The sequence below is a fragment of the Narcine bancroftii genome, chromosome 14, assembly GCF_036971445.1.
Source record: "Narcine bancroftii isolate sNarBan1 chromosome 14, sNarBan1.hap1, whole genome shotgun sequence".
Lineage (NCBI taxonomy): Eukaryota > Metazoa > Chordata > Chondrichthyes > Torpediniformes > Narcinidae > Narcine > Narcine bancroftii.
Genome location: NC_091482.1, coordinates 8,238,137 through 8,262,997, shown reverse-complemented (window position 1 = coordinate 8,262,997; position 24,861 = coordinate 8,238,137). Strand labels below are relative to the sequence as shown.

General features: G+C 38.4%; 1 protein-coding gene across 13 annotated transcripts in view; it reads right to left on the bottom strand.

Annotated features, from left to right (window-relative positions):
* The window catches only part of LOC138749636 (kinase suppressor of Ras 1-like), a 118,643-nt gene that overhangs the window by 27,721 nt on the left and 66,061 nt on the right, over positions 1 to 24,861 (bottom strand). For 12 of the 13 annotated variants that reach the window (XR_011348790.1, XR_011348791.1, XM_069911299.1 and 9 more), the window contains exons 3-12: positions 19,542 to 19,689; positions 16,728 to 17,187; positions 14,311 to 14,492; positions 8,438 to 8,507; positions 7,683 to 7,766; positions 6,904 to 6,965; positions 5,832 to 5,938; positions 3,434 to 3,590; positions 595 to 636; positions 314 to 365 (exon numbers count right to left, since the gene is read on the bottom strand). Coding sequence is in view for 11 of the 13 variants with exons in the window: in XM_069911299.1 (XP_069767400.1) it covers positions 314 to 365; positions 595 to 636; positions 3,434 to 3,590; positions 5,832 to 5,938; positions 6,904 to 6,965; positions 7,683 to 7,766; positions 8,438 to 8,507; positions 14,311 to 14,492; positions 16,728 to 17,187; positions 19,542 to 19,689 (1,364 nt within the window). In the remaining 2 variants the exon portion in view is untranslated. The remainder of the gene's footprint in view (positions 1 to 313; positions 366 to 594; positions 637 to 3,433; positions 3,591 to 5,831; positions 5,939 to 6,903; positions 6,966 to 7,682; positions 7,767 to 8,437; positions 8,508 to 14,310; positions 14,493 to 16,727; positions 17,188 to 19,541; positions 19,690 to 24,861) is intronic. The other variant, XM_069911302.1, reaches the window with a different exon arrangement.

The window sequence follows — 24,861 nt, the reverse complement described above, 5'->3', positions numbered from 1 at the left end:
CCAAACCACTCCTCCCCCACTCATCACCCGGTCCTTGTACTTCTTATGCTACACCCACCTTCTATCCTTGAACATTTCCCAACCAAGATGGTGAAAATCAATCTACTCCCAGACCAGACAAAATAAGCATCATCAATCACAAGATATCAGGGTGAGTCACGGCAGTGGTTATTTCGGCACCTGACATTAATTACTGATATGAGAAACATGGTCCAGAAAGAAACATCTTCTGTAGCAACCAATGAGCTGAACCCAGAATAGAAAAACACTCCATTTATGTATGCATGTTAATAAAGACAAAATACATGCTTACTTAGTGTCTTCAGAGATGTCAGGCTGTACATGTAACGAGGGGCTAGGAACATCTAGATAACAAGAAGTTATAATTAGGGTCAATCATTAATCTGAATGTACCATTTTTAAAAAAAATAGACCTCACTATAATGGACAAATTAAACTAATTGAGTGCTCAAAGTTACTAGGCAAGTCAGTAAATGTCTTAAGAGGCATTTTCCTTCAGGTGCAAGTGTGTGGCCTGAAACTAAAAAGATAAAGAAAGAAACGTTTGAGGAAAACACGAGGTATTCTACTCACCTGGGAAGATAAACCGTTGTCTATGATGAAAGTAGTATGCAGCTTGGGGAAAAGATCACACAGGCAGAAGAATAGATATTGAATCAGTGAAGAAATTATAGGACAGTAGTCAAATACCATTCTTAGTAAATGGGCCCAATATACATTTTTATTGATCGCCCACTTTTTGGTTGAATAGCACAAAATATTCTGCCCATCTGAGGAACAGAAAATGGCAGTCAGAAATTTAACATGACGAAAGCAGCCTGCCTCTGATCAATCTAATATTCATGTATAATTATCAGCAGAATTTGGGGAGGGGGGGGGGGAAACTCATTTTGCAACCTGAAATTAATAATTTTGTCCAATAATTTTCAAATATTTGTGCATTTTTAGCTGCAGTATGTTCAATGAAACTATGGACAACCACATTACTTTTTTTTTTTAAAAAGGTCACAAATACTGAAACAACTTGCAACTTGCTGCAAGAGGATATCTCACCTAATTGTAATGGCTAAATTTTTTTAAAAACCCACTAAAACCATGAATTGATAATTCCAGCAACACACTATCATTATGTCTATTTGGAAGGCACAAATCTTCGTAATCCTTAATAAGAAACATTCTATTAATTGTCAGGCATACCATCCTTATAAAAGTGAAACAAGAATATCTGTAGACACTGTGATTGCAGTAAATACACAAAACTCAGCAGGACCTGCAGCATCCATAGGAGGTAAAAATATATAACCAATATTTCGGTCCTGAGCCCTTTGGCAAGGGCCATCCTTAGAAAACATACTTCGTATTTTTGCATACGGGTAGGAATTTAACAAAATGTGGGAAGTAAATTTGAGGGACTTGCGGTAAACAAGTTTCATGAAGGTGTAACTGTAAAACCACCAGGTCCCTGGAGGACCAGGGGCACAAACGGAAGGTGTCGGCAAAATGTGCATGCATGTTTGAGGCAGAGTGTTTTGGACACAAAGTCTGGAAAGAGAGCTGAAAGTGTAAGAGGAAAATTAGCAGGGTTGAGGAAGCATAGGTGAAAATATTGGCAAATTCAAAGATGCTTAATTAGCAAACAAGCAGCAAAATATAATCAAGTAAAGGCAATTAATGGTCAAAAGGATAGTTTGTTTGTGGGCAAGATTTTTATTGAATATTACTTTCCACAAAGTGTGAATCCAATGCTTAGACTGAGACAAAAAAAAACAATTTGATGAGAAACGGAAAAACTATCCAGGGTTTTATCTTTAAAAGTAGACACATACTAAATAAATGTAAAAATAGCAGGGGCTTCAATTACAGTTTATGTTTCCCCAATCTTCTCTGCCTACCAGACTGATGCCAGAACATCAGAGAACTGCTAACGTTGTGTTAATGTTTCAGTAGAAATGCCAGTCAATTTAATTTTGGCCTTAAATAATAGGCAAATTATTAGAATGCATTCGAAAGGAGTACAAATATTAATTTGGAAAGGCGCATATTAATGAGAGGCAGTCGGCAGGGATTTCTTAGGGGATTCTGAAGTACAAGGAGGTTCAAAGTGGACAATGTGTTTCATGTAGGCAACATGGATTTTAGCAAGGATTTTTAACAAGATACCACCTGGCAGGCTAATCATAAACTTAAAAAATAATAAAATCCAAAGCAATTTCATAAATCGGACCAAAAATAGGTTCAAGGGACAGGAGGGGCAATGATTGAGTGTTTTTTGTGGCTGGAAAGCTGGTGAGGGAAATTCCACTCCTCTTGTTATTCAATTATTTGCATATTCAATAAAGTAGGAACTAAAACCTAGACTGCAGGAGAAATGACAGTTTGAAGGTGACACAAAAATCGACCATGTGGTTGACAGTTCGTTCCACAGAAGTAATGCATTAGGGGGAGGGTGCAGGAGGGGAAGAGGGTACACAATAAATGGTAGTATTTTGTGCACCATGGAGAAACAGGAGTATTAAAATTATTAAAGGTACCAAAAGGCTAATAAACCAAGTTAAAAATACACATGGAATTCTATCCTTTATTAGCCAAAGTACACAATGAAAAAATCAGTGAAGTAAATTAGAAATGTGGACAAAAGTATTTAAGCCAAAGTTCAAATGCTGCATACATTTCTGGAGATAACACGACAGAAAGGATGCAACTGCACAGAGCGGCACATAAAAATTTATAAAGATGTTTCTTTGTCAAGAATATTGAGAAAAGATTGACACGTTTGTTTTTTTTTAAGGACAGAGGGGAAATGTAATTGAAATGCAAATAGAGAAAATTTCCCTAAGCCATGGCGTATTTAAAAAAAACAGGTGAAAAGATCATTTTTTGGAAAGATCGCCCTCTTTCCACCCACAGAGGGCGAGAGATCAGAGATTTAGTTCCCAAAAAGGGAAAAACCATAATAATTTAAATGTGTATTTGAAGAATTGTGCCCTGTGGGACTATGGACCATTAGTGGGGGAGGGGGGGAGAGAAGAGAAGGGGAGATGAGATTAGACTGCATGACTTTTTTTTTGAGTAGTTTACAAACCTTGGGCTGAATGGCTTCATATAGTTAAGGTTTTTTTTTCAAAAATTCATACAGTACAATTTCCAGTTGGGCTACAACATATTTCACACAGAAAGAAACTTGTATAGTTTTATATTAATAAAAGGTCAGAGGGTGCAAGGATGGTGGGGGTTGGGACATTAAAGAGGAACATCATTATTTTTAGAGAGAAGATGTTAAGAAATAAAGCATGTTTGCACATGATGAAATGGTTTAATTTGGATTTCAAAATTCTGCAAAGGAATTGGTTTAAATTCTAAAGCAGTTTTCAATACAAGGATCTCCATGCATACCTCTGTTTTAAATACTTACCTGGAAATTTGAACCTGTCTCTCTGACCTTTCGGTGAAGGATTTGGGGGTGGAGTTGCACTAGGAGGATTAGAAGACTGAAAAGGTGCTGGAGAAGATGGAGTTGAAGAGGTTGTTGAAGATGGATTGCTGGAATCTAAAGGAACTGGTACGTGATCCTTGGGTAGGAAAAAGAAGCCATTCAAATTTAATTACTTATTTATTCATCTGCAATACAATGTGAAACAATATGCAATAAAACTTGTACATTTCACTATTTGCAATTTCTGAATTTCCACTGTTGCCACAATATAATGGAGATAAAATGGATTAATCACATGTTCATAAACTATGTTGCCACATTCTTCAGTCTTACTTCAGACTCTGTGTAAAACTCATCTATGCTTGCTTTTTCAAAGCAATGGAAATTGGTAGACATCAGGGGGGGGGGAAAAATCAATCAAAATATTGCAGATGCGAGAAGCACAAACCAATGATAGAAGATGCAGAAAGGTCCAGAAACTCAGGCCACATCTTTGGAAAGAGAAACATGGTCATGGCTCTTCATCAGAATTGGAGGAAATAGAAAACTACTGTTTTCAGGCTGCATTGAGGGTGGGGAAATAGGACTTCGAATGACATTGTGTAAATGTGTTGATGAAGCTATTTGGTTGAGAGCCATTGGACAGAGAGACCAAAAAAAACTCAAAGTGACACAAAAGCTGTGAAATGTAGGTCACCATGATGAGATGTCATACAGATCATGTAGAGTCAGTGGAAAGACAAAAAAGAGAAAAACATTGGCTAATATGTCTCAGTATGGGTCACACTGATCTGAAGTGAAACACAAAAGTCTGCATGTGGCGTGATTGTAATTAAAAACACAGAAATCCTGGAGGAACTCAGCAGGTCTTGCAGCGTCCATAGGAGATAAAGACGATAATACCAACGTTATATCTTTAACTCCGATGAACGCTGCAAGATCTGCTGAGTTCCTCCAGCATTTCTGTGTTTTTACCACATTGATACAAAAATCAATCAGTTCATGTCCCCATCAACTTTATTTTTATGGACAACAAATCTGACTGAAGATTCAAGGTTTCTTTAATGTCACATTATTTTCAAAATGTAACATACATGATATACAATTTTTGACTGCCGAAGGCCAATGAGTCACCATGAGTATCGACTCGACCCCCCCACTCCAACCCCTTACAGTACGAGAGAAAGACAAAGAGCAGCAAAAAGGGAGAAATTGTGGCGGCTCACCACTAGGCAGGCGAACCGGCCCCGCTTGTAAGCCACGCAGCAGGGCAGCCAGCCAAAATGGCGCCATCGGGGGTGTTCCCTTCCTCCCAGCACGGGGCTCAGAAGCCCGCGCTGGGGGACCACGTGACGCCTGGGTGACATCAGCGCCCTTCAGCGCATTTCTCAGCCAGGTCCAGGCTGGGAGTATAAGTGCAGCCCAGCAGCCTGCAATAAACTAGTCTGCTCTCTGAGCTCAACCCGTCTGATTGTGTGTGTTATTGCAGGAGCAGAGGAGCTGCCGCTACAAAATAAAGAAATATGAAAAGAAAGCTCTAATTTCTGTATCAAGGTACAATTAATGCATGGAACTGCTCAGAGGAACAGTGAAGAGAACAAATCAATTCGAAATAGAAAAGATAATAATTGAAGGTCTAACATTTATATATTTTAAAATAAAGGCTAGGAGTCCTATCAAAAATTATATGATCCTTTTTGTCCCAAACCTTTTCCGTTCTTCTATTATTTGTTGGTGTATAGGCTACTATTACAGAATGAAAGGAGTTATTTATCTAGAATCAATGAACAAAAAAATCTCACAATGCAAATAAACAGACCAGATTTGTGTTCCAAGTCACAGGAAAAATAATCAGGTGCTTGGAATTAATTTGATATCCTGTTCAAAGAGCCAGAAGACAGACAATGAGCAATTGTTAAATTGTCATAATGCCTACAGCATGGCAATTGCCTCTTCTGCTCACCAAGTCTGTGCTAATCATAAACCTTCCATTTACACAAATCCCAATTTATTCTTCTCATGTTCCCCATTCAATCCCCTGGAATTCAACGACTCACCTACACATTTGGGGTAATTTACAGAGGCTAATGAGTCCAAAAACTCACCGGACTTTGGGATGTGACAGGAAAATGGTGCACCTTGAGGAAATCCTCACGAGAGAAAGCAGAAATCATCCCCCACAGAGAAAATATGGGCAGCATGAGATGAGAATTGGATTCAAATCGCTAGAGCGGAAGCAGTTGCCACCCAGATGTGCTTAATGGTCAGTTTTTCCAGAGTAAATCATTTTATTTGACGACATTCAGATTTAAAACTTAAGCATTAAAAAGGTTACTAAGCTGTTAATAAACATCTACAAAGCCACAAACTGTGTTACCTTTTTATGTGGTGCCTTTGGAAGAGTGGCAAACTGAGGCTCTCCAGGCCTATCCACAGAGTTATTTATATCAGATGGTACAGACTCAGTTCTTCGAATTTTTGATACTAGTTAACAAAGGAAAACACAAATTATTGATTTCTCCAAGTAAAACAATGCATCATATGAATGCTGCTTGAGACAAGACCTTAAATGACAAAATACAAACATACGGGCTCCCCAGCTATCTCAACCATACCTTCATCCATCCTCTCTCCATTGCATTCAACTTGTTTTATTTGTTGTATTTGCTCTGATGAGATTTTGCTCACAGGGGCCTTCGAAATGTCTTCCTCCTTCCCTTGACAATAGTTGACGAAGCCCTTGACTGCATTTCATCTATTCTACTCCCGCCGGCTCTCCTCCCAGAGAAAGAGCACACTTAGTGTTCCCCGGTCCTTACATTCCACCTCACCGCCTTCACCATTCAGTGTATTATTTCTGCTAGCTCCAATTAGATTCTACAGCAGACAAATCTGCCCAGCCTTTCCCAGGATTCAGAGGGGACCATTTCTTTTTTTTTTAAAGCTTGCCTATGTGATCCTACTCTTTCTCATGATGCACCTCCCACAGTTAATAGAAGATAACACACCGTCTCAACTCTTCCCTTTCTACCATCCTGGGACTCAAATTGCCCTATCAAATGAAGCAGGAATTCACCTGAACATTTTCCAAACTAACGTGCTCTGCTCTACAGAGGAAAGGAGAAATGGAGATTTGGTGTAAACATTGCAGAGTGCCCACATTAAATCTTCAGAGTTGCCTGAGATTCCAGATGATTACGACCCAATTTCCCATTCTACTCGTTCTCTGATCCATCTGTCTGTGACAAGTATGGTCAATGAAAAGCACCTCATCTTCCAGCTACAATAGTGAATTCAACAGTTCCAAGAGATTTTTCTCGCTTCATTGTTCGAAAATGGGCCATATAATGAAACTGTAAAGGGCTACGGGGTGTACATTTTACAAATCTGCTGGGAAATTCACAAAACATCTTACAGGAAATAACACTGTGCACTCTATATGATCTTACTTTGGGGAAATGATATCCGGCACGGAGGAGCTTCTTTTGTGCATTTGTTGTGGCACTTTAATCTAAGAGGAAAGCAAAATACAGTACCAAAATGCATTCAAGTTTCAAAACTAAGCAATAGCGATTACTGATCCTTAACATTAATTCGACAGGAAGAATAGAAATGAGGATTTTCCGTGAAAGGTCACCAGTGAATGCTACTATCTTTATGGTATATCTTGCTTGAAAAGATCCTGGTATTTATCTTCTGCTTTGCTGCCGGCCCTTCAAAGGAGCTGAATTACTTCAGTTCCAGGTATTTAAAGATTTCTTTTGAATGATTATATAAATTAACAGGGTTTGAGAGGGCAATAGTAACATTTTAGAAACAGTAACATTCCCCAAATGAAAGTTTGTCAGAATTAACATTTATGAATTAAAATATTTAGGTCAAACCCTCAAAAAGTTTACCTTTTGCTTTTACAAGACCAAAGAAGTCACACATTCTGCAGCAGATGTGTAATCGAAGACATTTGTTTCCCAAGTACATGTCTCATTGCAAAGACAGATGTAGTTTGGTCCAAAAACCTACATTCACTGAGCCGGGTGGAAATTAGTTGCAGAGACTGTGGTGCCCCAAAAAAAGACTAAAAAAGTCCAAGGATCAAATTTGCAGCTTAACCAGGCAATTCCATGGATGGATATTATTTCAGGTTAAATCATTCATTAGGTGAGGTTCTTCACTTGACTGTGGTGCCAGTCCCAATGATTACAAGCATAATTGCTCCAGTTGCACCTACCGACAGTGCTTGCACTTCACACCAAACATCATATTTTTTTGACACACTTGACATGTCTGCGAGAGCCAGGATTTTGTTGAAAACCTGCAAGCAAATATTAATAGCCCTTTTTAGTCCAAGCATAATTGATCATAGCTCAGTTGAAGATGGTTTCATTCAGTAGTAATGGGCAGCTTTATAGCTAAAAAGAAAATTAAAAGCAAAGCTAACAATTATATGATCAGTATCAAAGAAAACTATATTTTTTTTAAATTAAAAGCAAATAAAGTTCACAAAATGCTTAAAGTGGTTCAATATTCTTCTTATCGTAATCTATTTTGTCTTTCCTGAATATGATACATAGAAATTTAAAGAGATTCAAAGTGTCTAATTCACAATCACAATTTGCTGTCCTCCAGTCACGTGGTACTTCATCGACAGCCAGCAAAGATTTAAATATCTCTGTTTGGGCCTCAGCAGTTTCCTCCCTTAACAGCGTGGGATTCATCTCAAAGCCTACAGATAGGAGATCTTTGAGCTCTCTAATACTCTTTCCTTATTAATGATAAAATGTTCCAAAATTTCACATCCTCCTTCAAGAATGCTCTGACTATAATATCCTTCTCCTCAGTGAGTGCAGACGAGAAGTTTGCATCTCACGTCTGGTCTTTGCTGAAAATAGGAGGTTGTAAACGAAGCACAAGAGTATGTACCTCTGCATTAAATATTTGAAGACACAAGCAAAAATATTCAGGTATTTCTTGTACATTACTTGCCTATGTGTAATGGAAAGCCCAAAATCCCTGTGTTGCATCTGAGGAGATCCCCGTAGTACATGTAATGAGTCTGTAACAAAAGAAATCAGATTAAATAGGTTTTCAAAGCAACTGAAAGGTCCACATATTGGCAAATTTGATCTGCATGACCATTACGAACAAGGATGTCAACCTTGTGTATACCAATACATATTTCCAAGCAGCACACTTTATGATTACGGTAACTACTATATTAATAAGAGGACAGCTTGTATTATGGCCAAATACAAATCAAAACAATATTACAAAGCATGTGAAAAATATGGGTCCATACTGGCAATCAGCAAACTTAAGTCTCATGCTTAACTCTTGAAGAACTTTAACTTTAATGAAGTTTCAAAACTATTTTCAGATACACTTCATGCAAAAGCTGTAAAATTATTGGTTTCTTTTTTCTGAATTCTCCCCTTTAAATTTTGTGCATGAGCACATGACAATTAAAATCTTGGAAGGTTTGAATGAACAAAGGGATTGCCAGTACTTCTCACTCAGTCAAACATTCTTCATATACAGGTATAGGTAAGGAATTTCAGCACTTTTTTTTTTAAATGTCCAAGCACATTTATATCCCCTGCCCCCATGGCATCCATTCTCAGATCAGAATTCATTGTCAGGTGCAGGTCATGAAATTCAATGTTTTGTAGCAGGATTACAGTGCAAATATTCCACAAAAAAAAAATTTCAGTTAGTGCAAAAGAGAAAGCAAAAAAGTAGCTGTGGTTCATTGACCATTCAGAAAGCTGTCCTTGTACCAGTGGGTGTTCAGGCTCCTGCTCCTCCCTGATAGTAGCAGTGTGAAGAAGGCATGGCCTGCATGGTGAGGATCTTTGAGGAGAAAAGCTTCTTCCTTAGGACACCACCTCTTGTAGGTGTCCTCAAAGGAGTGAAGACTGATGTCCATGACAATGTTGGCTGAGTTCCAACTGATTTTTTTTTTCCTTGTCCCACACACTGGCACACCAGTCAGAATGCTCTCCTTGGTACAGCTTCAGAAATTTGCACGTCTTTCATCACATACCAAATCTCCTCAAATTCCTCACAAAGTCAACTGCTCGTGAGCTTTATCCAGGATTGCATTGACAAAGAGGCCCCCAGATAGACCTTCAAAGATAATGACATGGAGGAATTTGAAGTTCTTAACCCTTTTCATTGCTGACCCTTCGAAGAGGACTGGTTCGTGTTCTCCTGATTTCCACTTCCTAAAGTCCACAATCAGTTCTTCAGCTTTGAAAACATTCAGTATAAAGTTGTTGCTGAGACACTACTCAATTAGCAAATCTGCGGGTGCCACAGGGGTCAGTGTTAGGCCCACAACTGTTCATCATTTACATTGATGACTTGGAGGAGGGACAAAACGTGGTATAGCCAAGTTTGCAGATGACACCAAATTGAGTGGAAGAGCAAATTGTAATGAGGATGTAGAGAGTCTGCAGAAGGATATAGTTAAGCTGGATGAGTGGGCAAAGGTCTGGCAGATGGAGTACAATGTTAGTCAGTGTGAGGTTATCCACTTTGGCAAGAAGTGGTTGAGGCTGCTTCATTAAACATATTTAAAATTCTGTTAGATAAATTTTTACATGTTAGAGGAATTAGGGGATATGGGGAGAAGGCAGGTAGGTGGAGTTCGGTCATAAATTAGATCAGCCATGATTGTATTGAATCGCGGAGCAGGCTCGATGGGCCATTTTTGGCCTACTCCTGTTCCTACTCCCTATGTTCCTCCTGTACGCTTTTGACTTTGCTGCTTGTGATTCTGCCCACGACCATGGTGCCATCGGCAAATTTGTGGATGGCATTTGAATTGTGTTTAGCCATACAGTCATGGGTGTAGAGTGAGTAGACCAGTGGGCAAAGTGCACAATCCTTGACATCCACCTGTTTTGATTTTCAGTGAGGAAGAGAGATTTCTGAATCTTATCGACTATGGTCTTGTGGAAAAGTAGTCAAGGATCTAGTTGCAGGGTTGGGGGGGGGGGGGGGGGGAGTTGCAGAGGCCCAGGGTTTGGAGCTTGGTTTGGAGCTTGTTGAGATGAAAACTGAGCTGTAATTGATGTTCGTGTTGCTGATGTCTCGGTGATCCAGAGTTGGCTGGAGAGCTCGAGATATTGCATCTGCTTTGGAGCGATGGCAACGATAGGCAAATTGCAGTGGGTCCACATCTCTATTTAGATACAAGTTAATTCTGAGCATGACCAACATCTCAAACTATTTCATCGCAATAGATGAGAATGCTATTGAGTGTCAGTCATTGAGGCAGCTCACTCTGCTCTTCTGGGCACCAGTAATGATAGATACTCTTTTGAAACAGGTGGGAATGATTGACTGCAGCAATGAGAGATTGAAAATATCCATCAACACTCTGGCTAGTTGGTTGGCACAGATTTTCAATACCCTGCCAAGTCCATTAACAGGGCCTGACATCTTGCGAGGGTCCAACCTCATGAAGGATGTTCTGACATTGGCCTCAGATGGATATCTATACCCAAGACCAACAGGAGCTGTATATTGGCGATGCTTCCCCTCCTCTCTTTACACAGCAGAATTGGATCACTAGTTTCTATCAAAGAATTCTCTTCAGATAATTCATTTGATTTCTGAACAATACAGCTGGAGATACTGCAGACTGCAATGTGATAACTGACCCTGGAGGCAGGGAACTATTAAAACTCACCTTGTTACCTCAAAAATAAGTAGATGGAAACCCCTTCATGATCATTACCAAATGACCCAACAAACTATGTGAGTAAACTCTAGTGAGGATGAAATCAAGATCAAGCATGAAAAACTAAGGATGAGATTCCAATAAAAACAGATCCACTTAGTGTTGGTTGCCATTGAAAGAAACTGGGAGATAATGTTATGATAAAATAGAAATTATCCAAAAAAGATGGGAACACACAAAACAACATTTCAAATTGGAGTTTGCAGTATACACAATTTTATAAACAGTCTTTGGGATTCTTTGGGATTATTTGCTTCAAGTATCAAAACAAATATGAATGACTATTCACATTTCGGTGCTTTTTTGCAGGTGTATATATAATATTCTGTGATTAAAAAGGATATGTCACTAATTGTAATTGTCTCAGGTCTCAGTTCTTGCTGTCTGGGTCAATAAGTGAAAATGCCTTTGTTAAATTTAACAACTTGGCACAGCCAACGTGAGGGAGCTATAGGGAAAGGACCACGGTTTAAAGCAGCCATTCTCAACCAGTTTTTTTGGTTCTGCCTCCCTTTGGACTCTGCTCATTGTTTAAGTGCCCCTTCTCTGTCAAGTTTAGTTAGTTTCTTCCATACTTCTTTCCTACTGACTGCATAAAAAATGTTATGATCTCAGTCTGTGGGGGGGGGGCGGGAGTGCATATGGCCCCTGTTGAGAATGGCTGGTCTCTAGTCCTTTTCTCATCAGGAATTGAGGGTCTGAAAACGAGGGGAAGCCCCTTGGTGGGAGTAATGAGAGGGTGCCATAGCGGTGGCAGTAGTGTAAATAGGAAATGAATGCAATAATGTACAGCAATGGAAATGTATGAATACGACACTATGGGTACAAAAAGAATGAACAGTTTTCCTTTTGTAAATAACTTATTGTTTACTTTATTGTCTACTTTTGGTTTAAAAAAAACTGTTAATCAAGTTGCTATCCTATCTACACTTCCCAATTAAAAACAAAGGGCTCTACACTTGAAGCAAATGTCATGCCATGTAACATAAAAGTAGCAACATATCAAAATGGGCATGGTCATACTTAAGCAATAGTGTTGGCAGTGAAAGGGAGATATTCCATATTTAGTGATACTAGAGGTGGGGTGACAAAATAAATTCAAATTGTATAGCTCAAGTTCCCAATCCATGCTGCACAGTTCTTGTTACAATATACTTATCATCGGTTCTCCGCAATGGGTGACCTTGACACACATTTGCTAGGTCGGGTCAACATCATCAAATGTTCAAACTCTTCAGGCCTGAGTTGGATTAGCACCAAAAGTTCTAATCATGGTCATTTGACTTCATTCTAAAAACTTTCATCCTTCATTTTCAAAAAAAGATATCCTTGCCGAAGAGCTCAACCTTGCACCTTTACATCATCATTCTGAAAACTAGTTCAGCTGAGATTTTCTGGCCTCTTGGTTATGGTCCACCATCAGTTGAGTGAGACTGGACTTTCCCAGGATCTCTGGTTCAAAACTGTAACTTTGGACCATCATGAATTTCGTAATATAATAGTTTGTCTAAAATCCAAACATCAATACAAAGGTACTGTTGGCAAACAACTGAGTGACAGTTAACGAAGTGGTTAGCGCAACGCTGTTGTAGTGTTCATGACTTGGGTGCTATCTGGAAGGAGTTCTCCCTGTGTTTGCATGGGTTTCCTCCCACCCATCAAAAAGTACTGCAGTTAATTGGGGTATTTGGGTGGCATGGGCTCATGGCCTGAAAGAGCCTGCAACCATGCTGCAGGTCTAAATTACGAAGGCTATATTTTAAAAATTGTTACTTTTGTTTTTATACTTTTTACTCTTTCACTTCTTCACAGATAAATTACATAGTTATTATGTTGCTTTGCTATGCTCTTTCTTGAAATCAGTGGTGGGTACAAGGACACTCCAACCTCAAGGAATAGCCACTATTGGAAATGTTCAAAATTAAGACCTTTTTGGACAGAACTGGGTTTATTTTTGGAAAGAGTCAAGTTTCCTCAAGATCCATGTTTTTTTAAAACTTGTAAATATTTTGACACAGAATTGAAATTGAAATTAAATAAATATCAAAAAGAATTTGTTACAACAGCCCTTACGGTAGCTAGAAAATGTGTGGCAGTAACTTGGAAATCAGATGTGTATTTGGGAATTGGTAGATGGCATTCTGAAATAGGTAGTTGCATACCACTTGAAAAAAAACCATACAATTTACAAAACAAATTTGAAATTTTTGGATAAAATTTGAGAATTTTTACAAATTGTAGGAATTAAGTTGTAATCTCCCAACCTGAACCTTCCATTAAGATTTTATTTGACAATTTTAGGAAGCTTTTATAATTATCCATATGTCTTCTTTCTTTTCTATTGGGTTGTTGGGTTATTTTCAAATAAGAAATTTATGAATGTTTTTTTAATGCTTATGTGAAAGTAATTAAAAAATTTAAAAGTAGAGCCGCTGCTGGGAAAGATCAGCAAGAGTATCCACGTCAAATAATCTTTGAAAGTGAAATGAAATGGCCCAGTGGCTCAGATTATACTGAAGATTCCGCCATCTGAATGCAGAAGTTTAGCAAGCCCTAAGAATACAGAGCATAAGCATTATGGCTGCAGCTTGCTGGTAAATGGTAGGTAGATGTCAAGTCAGATGATTAAGGTGTTAATTTTGCATATTCAGTGTTACTGTAGACAGTTCAGACACACAGGTGAATTTAGTCAATTGCTTGCTTAGCCACAACACTGTGTGCTGTGTGGATAATCTAAAGCACATACTTGGGCTGTTCACACCTTAAGTGATTTGCTCAAGATCATACTCAACGTATCTTTTGTATGACTAGCTAACTTGTTTTCTCAACTGCACTGAAAACATGTTAAGAGAATGAGAACAGAATTCATTAGGCAAATGAAAATAGACAAGAGACAAGCTTCATTAAACATGCAAGATTCATATTAAATAAATTAAAATGCTAGGCTACAGATTAGTTCTCTATTGGATTTCATCCACTTAGAAAAATCATGCCAGAAATACGCAGGCATGTCATGCAGGACTGTATCACTAAAAGGCAAACTAATCCAGTACATGCAAAGCACCCAAATACAAAGCATGGCCCAGCATCATGGTCATGTTGAAATACCAACTTTTAGGAGAACTGTGGTCATCAGATGGACAAGGCGTGGAGGGAAGACAGTAAGAACTTCCAATAGATGAAGGAAAGAAAGGCCTACATGGTAATAAGGGGGATCGGGACACGATATCGTCACAGCTGGTGCCACTGCCATTGATGTTCAGATTGAGAAAAAACTTGTTTTTCTTACCGAACCTAGGAAGAGAGGGGGGGAAAAAAAACAATTAGTTACAATGCAAGGCAAAATAAAGAGCATGAAATCAGGATATAATTCTAACTGCAGAAAAAGACCCAAATTCTATTAATATTAACACCAGCATTAAATCTATTCACGTTGGAACAGATGATGTCATGACCTTTCAACAAAGCATATGAGCATGGAAGTATTTTCTGTGCCTTTATGGGTCAATTTCCAAACAGATTCTCGAACAGGTTTCTAAATTTGCAAAACTAACAGAGAAGAACCCGCATTAATTTGACTATGCGTGTGAAATCCAGCAACATAGCTTGGAAATGAGGTTTTATTTTACATCGGCACGTGTTATAAATTGAAAACTGGAGCGCGGATCTTTGAAGCAAGAAACAGCGCCCTTTAGTAAAACAAAATGGGGTCGTGACAGACATCACTGAATGAAGTTGACGAAAGAAAGTAAACATTACAAATGTTATGCACTGGAAAGCTATTATTCACAAAGAAAGCATATTGTGAATAAAACCCAGCTAGTGGTCCCTTCAGGAATCACTGCAATATGGAAGTGACACATCATTTGGTCTATCAGTTAAATTATCGAAGCGGTGCAATTTATTGTGCTTGATTACCCGATTATTTAATTCCACAAGTCCTTAGGCTCAAAAGAAAAAAAAGCTTGAGGAGCTATCTGTTATGGCATTGGTAACTCGAGACTTTATAGAGTGACTAGGAATGAAGAGCTTGGTCAATTCCATCTTGTTGGAGAAGAGAAACAAGGATGATCATTATCCTTGGTGTCAGTTACAGAAATGATGGCTAACTAGAAAGAAACAAATGCACACTTAGACATTTCTTAACAGCTCTAGTATTATCAACAATAAACGTGAAAGTCTGAAATGAAACCTGCCTTGGCAAAAAAAATTATTTGAATAGAACACCAAACAATGTTTTATACATGTGTTTTAGCCAGGCTAGAATAATTTTCCATAAGGAAGTTGAATGCACAAGCTTTCAACTCACTTTTGTTGGACAGCACGACATGCATCATATTCATGTGGGCTGGCGATCTTTATAATTTTCGTTACCAACCCAGAATGTTTTGTAGCGGCAGCTACACTGCTACTGAACCAGACGGGTTGAGCTCAGTGAGCATAAAACTGGTTTATTGCTGGCTGCCAGGCTGAGAACCGCGCTGGGGGGCGCCGACGTCACTCGGGCATCACGTGGTTCCCCCAGCGCGGGCTTCTGAGCCCGGTGCTGAGAAGGGGAAACCCCCGACGGATTACAAGTGGGGCCGTTTCGCCTGCCTAGTGGCATGCCGCCACAGTTTCATACTTCTTTATAAAGAGTCTACTCACTGCCAACCATCCTTTAAAAATGTTCCTTCTCTTACATGCACAATCCAGAAATGAACATGAAGGGACATATGTGAGTGACTCAGACCTAACCAATTCCACTGAAAGGTCACAAGCCTAAAGCAATAACACTGTTCTTCCCTTCACTGATGCTACCTGACTGATTATTTCCAATATTTTGTTGAACATTATCTCTTGGTGTTAATGGAAAATGTAAATCATGTCAAATTCTTTCTTCTCCCAATACTGCTCTACCCAATAGGCTTTTCGTTAGATGATTGTAATAAAGAATAACAGTCCTTCCACATTACAAAACCTTATAGCAATATTTTTGAAAAGCATTTTTATAAATAATTTTTTGATGCAATTTTAGAGTTTCAAATGACAACTATGTATTCAGTCACAAACTAAATGCAATGTTAAATGTTAAACAGCATTTCACATCTCAAAATATTAAATATTAATGGACAACTGTTCATTTTTACTCCCTGCTGCTAAAAAGTCATATACCTGAATAGAGAAATGTTCAAGTCATCTCAACAGAATAGATACATGAAATTTTACTAATTTGAAAGTAAACAATGGGCAATAAGTTAATAGGCTTAGTCAATATGCAAAGCGTACATCAAAAGAAAATAGATTATCTGGAAACACTAAAAAAAAAATGTTGATCTGCAATCAAATTTTAAACTACAAGTTATAAAAGCCACTTATCCTAAACTACAAAAACCTAATAAACCTTTCCAGACAGCTGAAGCTTTTGATTGAGAAAACCTTTGAAAAATCTATTGGTATTAATTATGTGCAAATGCATATAGATGGATACCATTCATTGCAAGGAAACAAGCTGTACAAGTTGTATTAAAACGCAATAAGGTGACTTACTTAATTGTTGGTACCTCATCTATTCTATTGCCAAGTTGAGATTCATGAGATTTACTTCTGGTAAGTCCTGAGAAACCAGGAAAAAGTTGAATAAGTTTCCGAGAAGGTGGTGGAGGAGTTCGTGGTGGTTTAAATCGATTTTTCTTCTTTGCTGGAGGAGTGGCTGGTGGTGTAGTTGTAATGGATTGAATTCCTAATGCCCGTCTAGTTGGTTGAGGGGATTGCGAAAAGGGATCCGCAAAGTTATCGGACCGATTTGGCAAGTGCACATAATCCGAAGTAGGAATAACAGAAACAGAGACTGAACGTGGCTGTGGATGAATTAGTCTGGGGAGAGAAGGAGGACTGTGTAGCTGTCTGGAACCAACAGAACACATCGGCTCTGGTGGTGGCATCGGGTTGCTTTCTCGTCTTGTTTCAGTTGAAGTCCAAAGAGCAGTATCATCTTGTAACTTCCCACCTATTGAAGAGAAATTCCAAAATAAAAGTATTATTCAAATTTAAATCGTACAGCTGCCTTTAAAATTCCTCAGTTCACCAAATCTGTTGTGACAAAATGTAAAATTTGAACATGGCTAATAATGAAAAATCATGCAACATTGATCTATTATTTCCTAGGTAGCCTGATAATTAGTGACACACCAAATTTTAATTATCCCCTACAATTAATTCATAAAATCAGATATTTCATTTTACGTTTGCCATAATATGCTGATTTCTAAGATTTAATTAGGCTTTAAGGAAGTCTAAAGACTGAGAACATCAGCTAGTTCACGATTAAAGCAAATGAATATAAAGAAATAGGTGCAAACAAATCAAGTTTGTCATGCAGGATGATCGGTTTGTGCTTTTAACATTCCATTATTTTAAATATCTTTACCTCCTACGGACAATGCGAGACCAGCTGAGATCCTCCAGCATCTTTGTGTTTTTACTACAATCACAGTTGCCCTGCAGCCTTATATATTTCACTCCATGATTTTTAAAATCACTTGTTTTGGATTACCGCAAAGTCAATCATTAAATTTAGGCAGAAAACATGGTTCTCAATCATATACAAATCTGCAATGCAAGCTCAAATTCAATGGTTGGGGAATTCACACCAGGTTTATGGAGGGGTAACGTCCACGTCAGCTGCAGGCTCGTTGGTGGCTGACGTCCGATGCTGGACAGGCGGTTGCAAGGGAAAATTGGTGGGTTGGGATTGGGTGTTGGGTTTTTCCTCCTTTGTCTTTTGTCAGTGAGGTGGGCTCTGCGGTCTTCCTCAAAGGAGGTTGCTGCCCGCCGAACTGTGAGGCGCCAAGATGCACGGTTGGGTTATCAGCATTAAATACCTTACAATTGCAAGCTGAGGAAATGAGCACACTTGCCCCATTTTAGATTTAAAACACAGGAGGCAACATCTACAGTATAAATAACATATCACCTGAAGATGATTAGTTTATGGTTGGAACAGTAGAAAATCTTTATATCCTAATCACGAACACATACAGTAAATCATATTCATCTTGTATAAGATTAAAATAAATCTGCACAACTATCTAGAAAAAGACTCCAGATCACTATGATTAGCTAATGACGGGGCAGGTTGTCTCCCATCTTATGCAAACCCTATAAAGCCAACACATATTCCATCTAGGTTACATTAAATTTTTTAATTTTATTAAAATTAAGCAATGTAATCTGGAGCATAGAAAAGGGTAGATTTATTCAATTCTATAGTCCACTCACTTCCTGATGGGAGACATAGCAAAACAATTTCTTCCATCCTGGAAAGGAGGGAGTTCCAGGCGCCATGAGAATTTGCATTTTATATAAGCCAGCCAAGCAGTTGCATTACGCCTCTCCACCCTTGGGGAAGTAACTGAAGAGCCAGATCCAAATTAAAAATGCATGGTCCCAAAACAGGATGCCATACTCCAGTAAAATTTCCACGGAATAAGACTCTAAAACAACAATTTATCAGAGGAAAGAACGACTTTAATCTATAATCAATGGAGAGAGTAGAGAACACTAAGTTCCTTGGAGTCCACAAATAGTGACCCATCTTAGACACACATTTCCTCACTTGTTGACTGCTTTTCCTGGGAAGATTGAGGCGGGAAAGGCTACCAGCCACCAACCTTTCTACAAGAGCTCTATTGAGGGCACTCTGGCTGGTGCGTCACACTGTGGTGCAGTTACTGAAGATCATCGGATTGGAGGTCAATCCACAGGGTGATTGGAGCGGCAGAGAGGACCACTAGGCTCTCCTCCCCAACCCCCCCTCAATCAATGAGATCCACTGAGATCATTGTCTGAAGAGGGCTCATGAAATCATTCAGAACCCCTTTCACCCCACACAGAGCATCTTCCAGCTATTCCTGTCAGGAAAGAGATACAGAAGTATCAGAGCCAGAACCACCAGTCTGAGAAACAGCTTCTTCCACCATGGCCAATGAGAATGCAGAATGACTGATGAACTGCTCATACAATCCCTCTGAGACTCTACCATTTATTTAACAATATTTATTTTTATATACAGTTTGTACTGTATATAAATTGCTTGTAAATATGTGTGCTATGTATTTGCATTTTTTTTTACACTGAGGACTGAAGAACACTGTTTCATCCAGTTGTACTTATACAGTTGAATGATTAAAAAAAACTTGAACATTTATCACAAAGCACACAAGATACTTAAAACAAGCACCATTAATTTTGAAAAACAAATGGAAGATAGTTTAGACATAAAATTTTAAGAGGTCCTTTCAAGATGTAGCATTCTCTGGTAACCCATCTCAAATCACATACAAGTTGGTCAAAAATGATTACCAGAATCATTTATGCTCCTCAAGCAGGAGAGGGCAGCATTCAATCTGCAACATTCCTCAGGGTTGGCTCCATATCTCTTCATGGCTTCACAGACTTTAGTATCCGACATATTAAGCAAGATATCTAGTGTTAAGTTACCTGGAACCTCCTGGAGCAGAACAAAATATAAATGTTAGAACTGAAATCAGAACAATTAATTCACATTATACACTGGATTCACTGTCTGAGACTTGGTGGATTTTACTTGATACTCAACATCACATTTTTAAAGCATTCTTTAAAAAAAATCAGTTCAGTTGTGTCCATACCAGAAATAGCGAAAACAAATAGCAATAAAGCAGAAGGCTGCCCCAAAAATATCACTGAGTCACCAATACAGAGGAATTCATTTCAATCAGTTTGATATGAATGTTTAAGAGTGCAGGAAGTAGATTCTGTGTCTAATTCCAGTGTAAAGTCAGGTCATTTCATTTCCAGTAACACAGCCCTTAAACGCCCGATGAAGGGAACAATCAACTGGCAAACTTGAGTGACCTCATCCCACGTGTCCCAGCAACCCAGATAACTACCTTTTTTAATATTAAAAAAAAGTCTTTCAGCTTGAGTAAATACTTTAGAGAATTGCATGACTGCCTTTAAAAAAAAAACCAAGACTATTTGAGGTTGATTTATTACTGTTACTGCCTCAATTCCATTATTTTTAATAAACTTCCACACATTCTCAACAATTTATACATACTGGTTTCAGTTGGTGAAGCATCAACAGGAGCAGAATTTCAAGTTATTGGAAAGAGGAGTGACAGTTACAGCACTCTTACAACCTCAGGCTTTAGGTGGTTTCACGGAATAGAACAAAAATTTGAGAAGTGGAAAAGGCTGCCCTTGGCATTAATCATTGACCTTTAACAGTGGTAAGATCAGTGGGCAAGAAAAGAAACACCAACTTTATATGAAACAAAATCCCCAAGTTCCAAAGAGCTAAATAATTTATGATAAAATGCAAAAGGTTTTCAACGGCACAGTCGGCTATAGACCAAGATCCTGTAAATGGGATTAGTTTAAAGACACTTGATGCTCAGCACAGACCTGATGAGCCGGTTTCTGAGCTGTATAACTATGTAGTAATTTGATACAAAGTTCTGAATAATGCAAGTTGTATTTCATAAAATTTCACCACTTTATATTATTGCGTCACTTTACACAGGTCAAGAATCCCCCATACAAAACATTGCTTAAATATGCAGCATGCATAGGACCAACACTCAAAAGCAAAATCCACCAAATGTCCTTGAATAACTCAGACCACGGACCCTCAGCGTCTCTGAAGGTGAACAGAAAACAAGGTACATCTTGTCTATTACATTTTTAATAGATTATTACGTGGTAATAATTGGAATGCTTAAAACTATGAATTTATGAAACTATAATTTTTTTTTAATTATCTTGTTGAGTCCTTGGTTTAACCCAATGCAGTGATCAAAGAAAACTGAAGATATACCGTAGTGAATTCATACTTCAAGCTCACTTCCTATTTACGTTTGTCCGAGTAAATTAATTTTGCATTGCACATGCAACTGTAAGGTAATTATTCAGCTAAAAAAGGAAACAATTTGATAACACGGGTCACCAGTGAAAGAGGGTTGAGAGGCTTCAACTTCAAGGGTTTACAAAATATTCAAAGAATTTTCCTTATGATCATGTGCAAGGTATGTCGTATAACGTGACCAATTTCCTCGTGCGGTTAACACTGCAAATGATATTTGGTGCTTCAACTGCATGGGATAATCAATAATGCAATTCACAGGAAGACTTTTGTAAATTCTACAATTATGTAATCTTTTGATCAAAGATTATTCAAGTCTCATTCAAGCTTCACAGGCTAGGCCAATCTATAACTGCGCTCTCTAAAATGTCTTTGAGAAAATGGCAGTGAGCGGCCTTCCTGAAACACTGCAGTCCTGAAGTGCTGCACAGTTAAGGAGGGAGTTCCAGGGTTTTGACCTAGCAATCCTCAAGGAACAGCAATATACTGCATTTCCAAGTAAAGATGGTGTGTGGTTGGAGGGCATCTTCCAAGTGGTGGTTTTGCTGTCCTTGTCCTTCTAGCAGGTAGAGGTTGGGAGTTTGGTAGCTGCTATTTAAGGAGCCTTGGTGAGTTGGATTAGGGTCATCTTGTGTAGATGGTACAAAATGCTGCACCTGAACACACGTGAAGGAATGAGTGACTAGTTATGGATGCGGTGCCCATCACACAGGCTATGTCCCATATGATATTGACCATCTTGCACTCATCCAGGCAAGTGTTCAATCACACTCCTGAATTGAGTCTTGTAGATGCCTTAAGAGTTATGAGGTGAGTTGCTTACTGCAGGATTCCTTGTATCTGGCATGTTCTTGGAGCCACACTCTACACAGCTGTACCTAGAAGAAGGGCTCAGGCCCAAAACATTGGTTATAGATCTTTACCTCCAATGGACACTGCAAGACCTGCTAAGTTCCTCCACCATTTGTGTGTTTTTACTGTTTTTGGCTACTCCAGTTCAGTTTCAAGTCAAAAGATAGCCGCCGCCCCCACCTCCCAAGATATTGATTTGTTGATTCAATAATAGTAATACCATTGAATGTTTTTCTCCCTTGCCTGGCACTTATTAGTGCAAATGTTATTTTCCATCTATCAGTCCATGCTGGGATAGTGCTGCATTTGATTATTAACTATTTTATTGTCAGAGTCATTGCAAATGGTGTTGAATATTATGCAATCAACAAACTTTCATACTTCTGATTTTATGAAAGGAAGGTCATTGATAAATCAGCTGAAGATTGATGGGTCTCAGACACTACTGAGACTACACTGCAGAGTGCCCTGTGACTGACATGGCTAACTTGCACAACAATCTTCCTTTGGGTGAAGTCCAATTTTAACCAGCGAAGGTTATCCATCCCTCCAATTCCATCAACTTCACTTCAGTCAGGGTTCCTTAATGCCATGATGCTAAGGCACACCGTCACTTCACCTCTGGAATTCAGCTCTTTTGTCCATATTTCAATGAAGGCTGTAATGAAGTCAGGAATTCAGTGACTTTGATGGAACCTCAACTGATTTTCTACATGCAGGTTGTTGCCAAGTACCCCAATATCCTTTTAATCGTTCAATCACGAGTGAACTAATGGAACTGTAATTGGCTGGGATGAATTTATCCTGCTTCATGTGGATAAGACATACATGTACCTTGAGATTTTTCCATATCGTTGGGAAGAATTAAAAAATAACTCCATTGGCTAACACACAAAATAGAACTTCAATTTTTTAAAATTGAATATAAATGGGTAGCATTTTCAGGAATGTTTCATGGTAACAACAGCTCAAGGAAAAGGGACAAATGTATTATCATGTATCACTCAACTGACTGGGTTAAGGTATATGATTGAAACATGGTCAAGTGAAATTTATAGCAAGAAATACTCCATTCAAGCCAAGCATAGTTTCAACACAAAAGGTTGAAATGTACAGAACATCAGACAATGCAAAGAGCTCTGCTGCAAGACTGTTCAAGACACTAGAGCTGGTCTTGATCTGACATTTTGTGCTGCTTGTTGGAGCATTTCCTGATTTTTATTTTTAAAGGAAATCCATCCTTAAATCGACCCAGAATTAATGTCATATGTACACAAGTGAATGATAAATCCCAATTGAAATGATTTTCATATCCCGTATATATGCACGCTTAATGCAAGAGGTCAGAGTGGAGAACATAACTAATTAATCAGGAGAAACAAACTTAACCAGCATTCACCTGCATAATTTCCTTTATTTATTTTAAAGGAATCATGAGATAAGAAATTTAAATTTTTAATTATTCACCAAGGAATAACAGAAAAACAGCTTCTGATGCATCTTAGCATGGCAATTTTGAATTTACTTTGAGCAAATTCCATTTATTGACTTTTACAAATCTATATTCCTGATCCATCTGACATCTGTCATAAAGACATGACATGAACACATCTGAAGCGTATGCATCCACAGCATCTTTTTTCATTTAATAATCTTCCCAAGGTGAACATGCATTTCTCCACGATATACGAAATGAACACAATATGACCCAACAATGCCTTTTGAAAATCACTTTAAAAAAGATAAAAACCTACTCCAACATAACCAGCAAGATCTCCAGTCTGTGTTTGGCAGGTCAAAGCACTGGAAGCAAGTCTTCCTTCCTCAGCTGAATAGTGAAAGTTTTGCATCACTGATCAAACAATGATAAAGCTGAATTATCAAACTATTAGCTGCCAGAAATGGCTTACCAAACTAGTCACTAGGCTATTAAAGGCAAACAAGGTAATACTCAATATTAAATGCAGTTGGGCCTATGTTTGGACTTGAAAGCCTTCCAAGTTGGGGGGGGGGTGTGAATTATACATCAACCATCACAGCCTCCTATCTTTGTGTAAAGTACAATTTCAGCCACTGGAGAACATACCCTGCTTTTCATTTATCCCCCAATAATCAGAGACCAGTTTTATCAAACAACTAAATGCTGCCCAACATCAATGGCTTTCTCTGGAATTCAGTTAATTTGGAGCAAGACTATAATGAGGTCCAGAGTATAGCAGACCTGGCAGATCAAAAGTGATCACTGTTAGGTTAAGCGCTTCACATTGATGTCACACCATCATCTTACTTTACCTTATTATGATCGAGTATGATAGGATTAGTTAGATTGGATTGGTTTTGCCTTTTGCTGAGAGGACATTACTAGGCAATATTTTACCATTTCACACAAAGGCACAGTATTATAATTAGTGAACTAGAGAGTCCTGGAACATTGCAGTCTCCACACTGAGATTTATTGCATTGCACATAAGACAGCATGTCCACTGCACTGGAATTCAGACTTTGGGTGGTCAAATAGTCTTTATTGTATTGAATGTTCTCAGCTGTTCCTTGACATCATGGAATTAGCTGAAGACTTGTTTTGAGACAGCGAGGTCCTCAGAAGTATGTCTAAGATGCATGCAAAAAATTCAGCTTTGCATTTTGACGTGGTTAGGCTCCACAACTGTTGAGGTGGATAATGTTATGGCACCTCTTCCCATGACTATTTAATTGTCCACCATCATTGATAAATTGAAGGCCTGTAAAGTTTATCTAATCATACAGTTCAGTTGCCTCTTTTATTTAATACATTATCAGTTCAGCAGATTGCCATCTTGCTTTCATATATAGCTGCTACTAGTCCAAGAATGATCCCTTGAATTTTTCACTGATTTGATTGCAAGATTAAAGTAAATGAAAAGACAGGCTACGAGATTAAAGTGA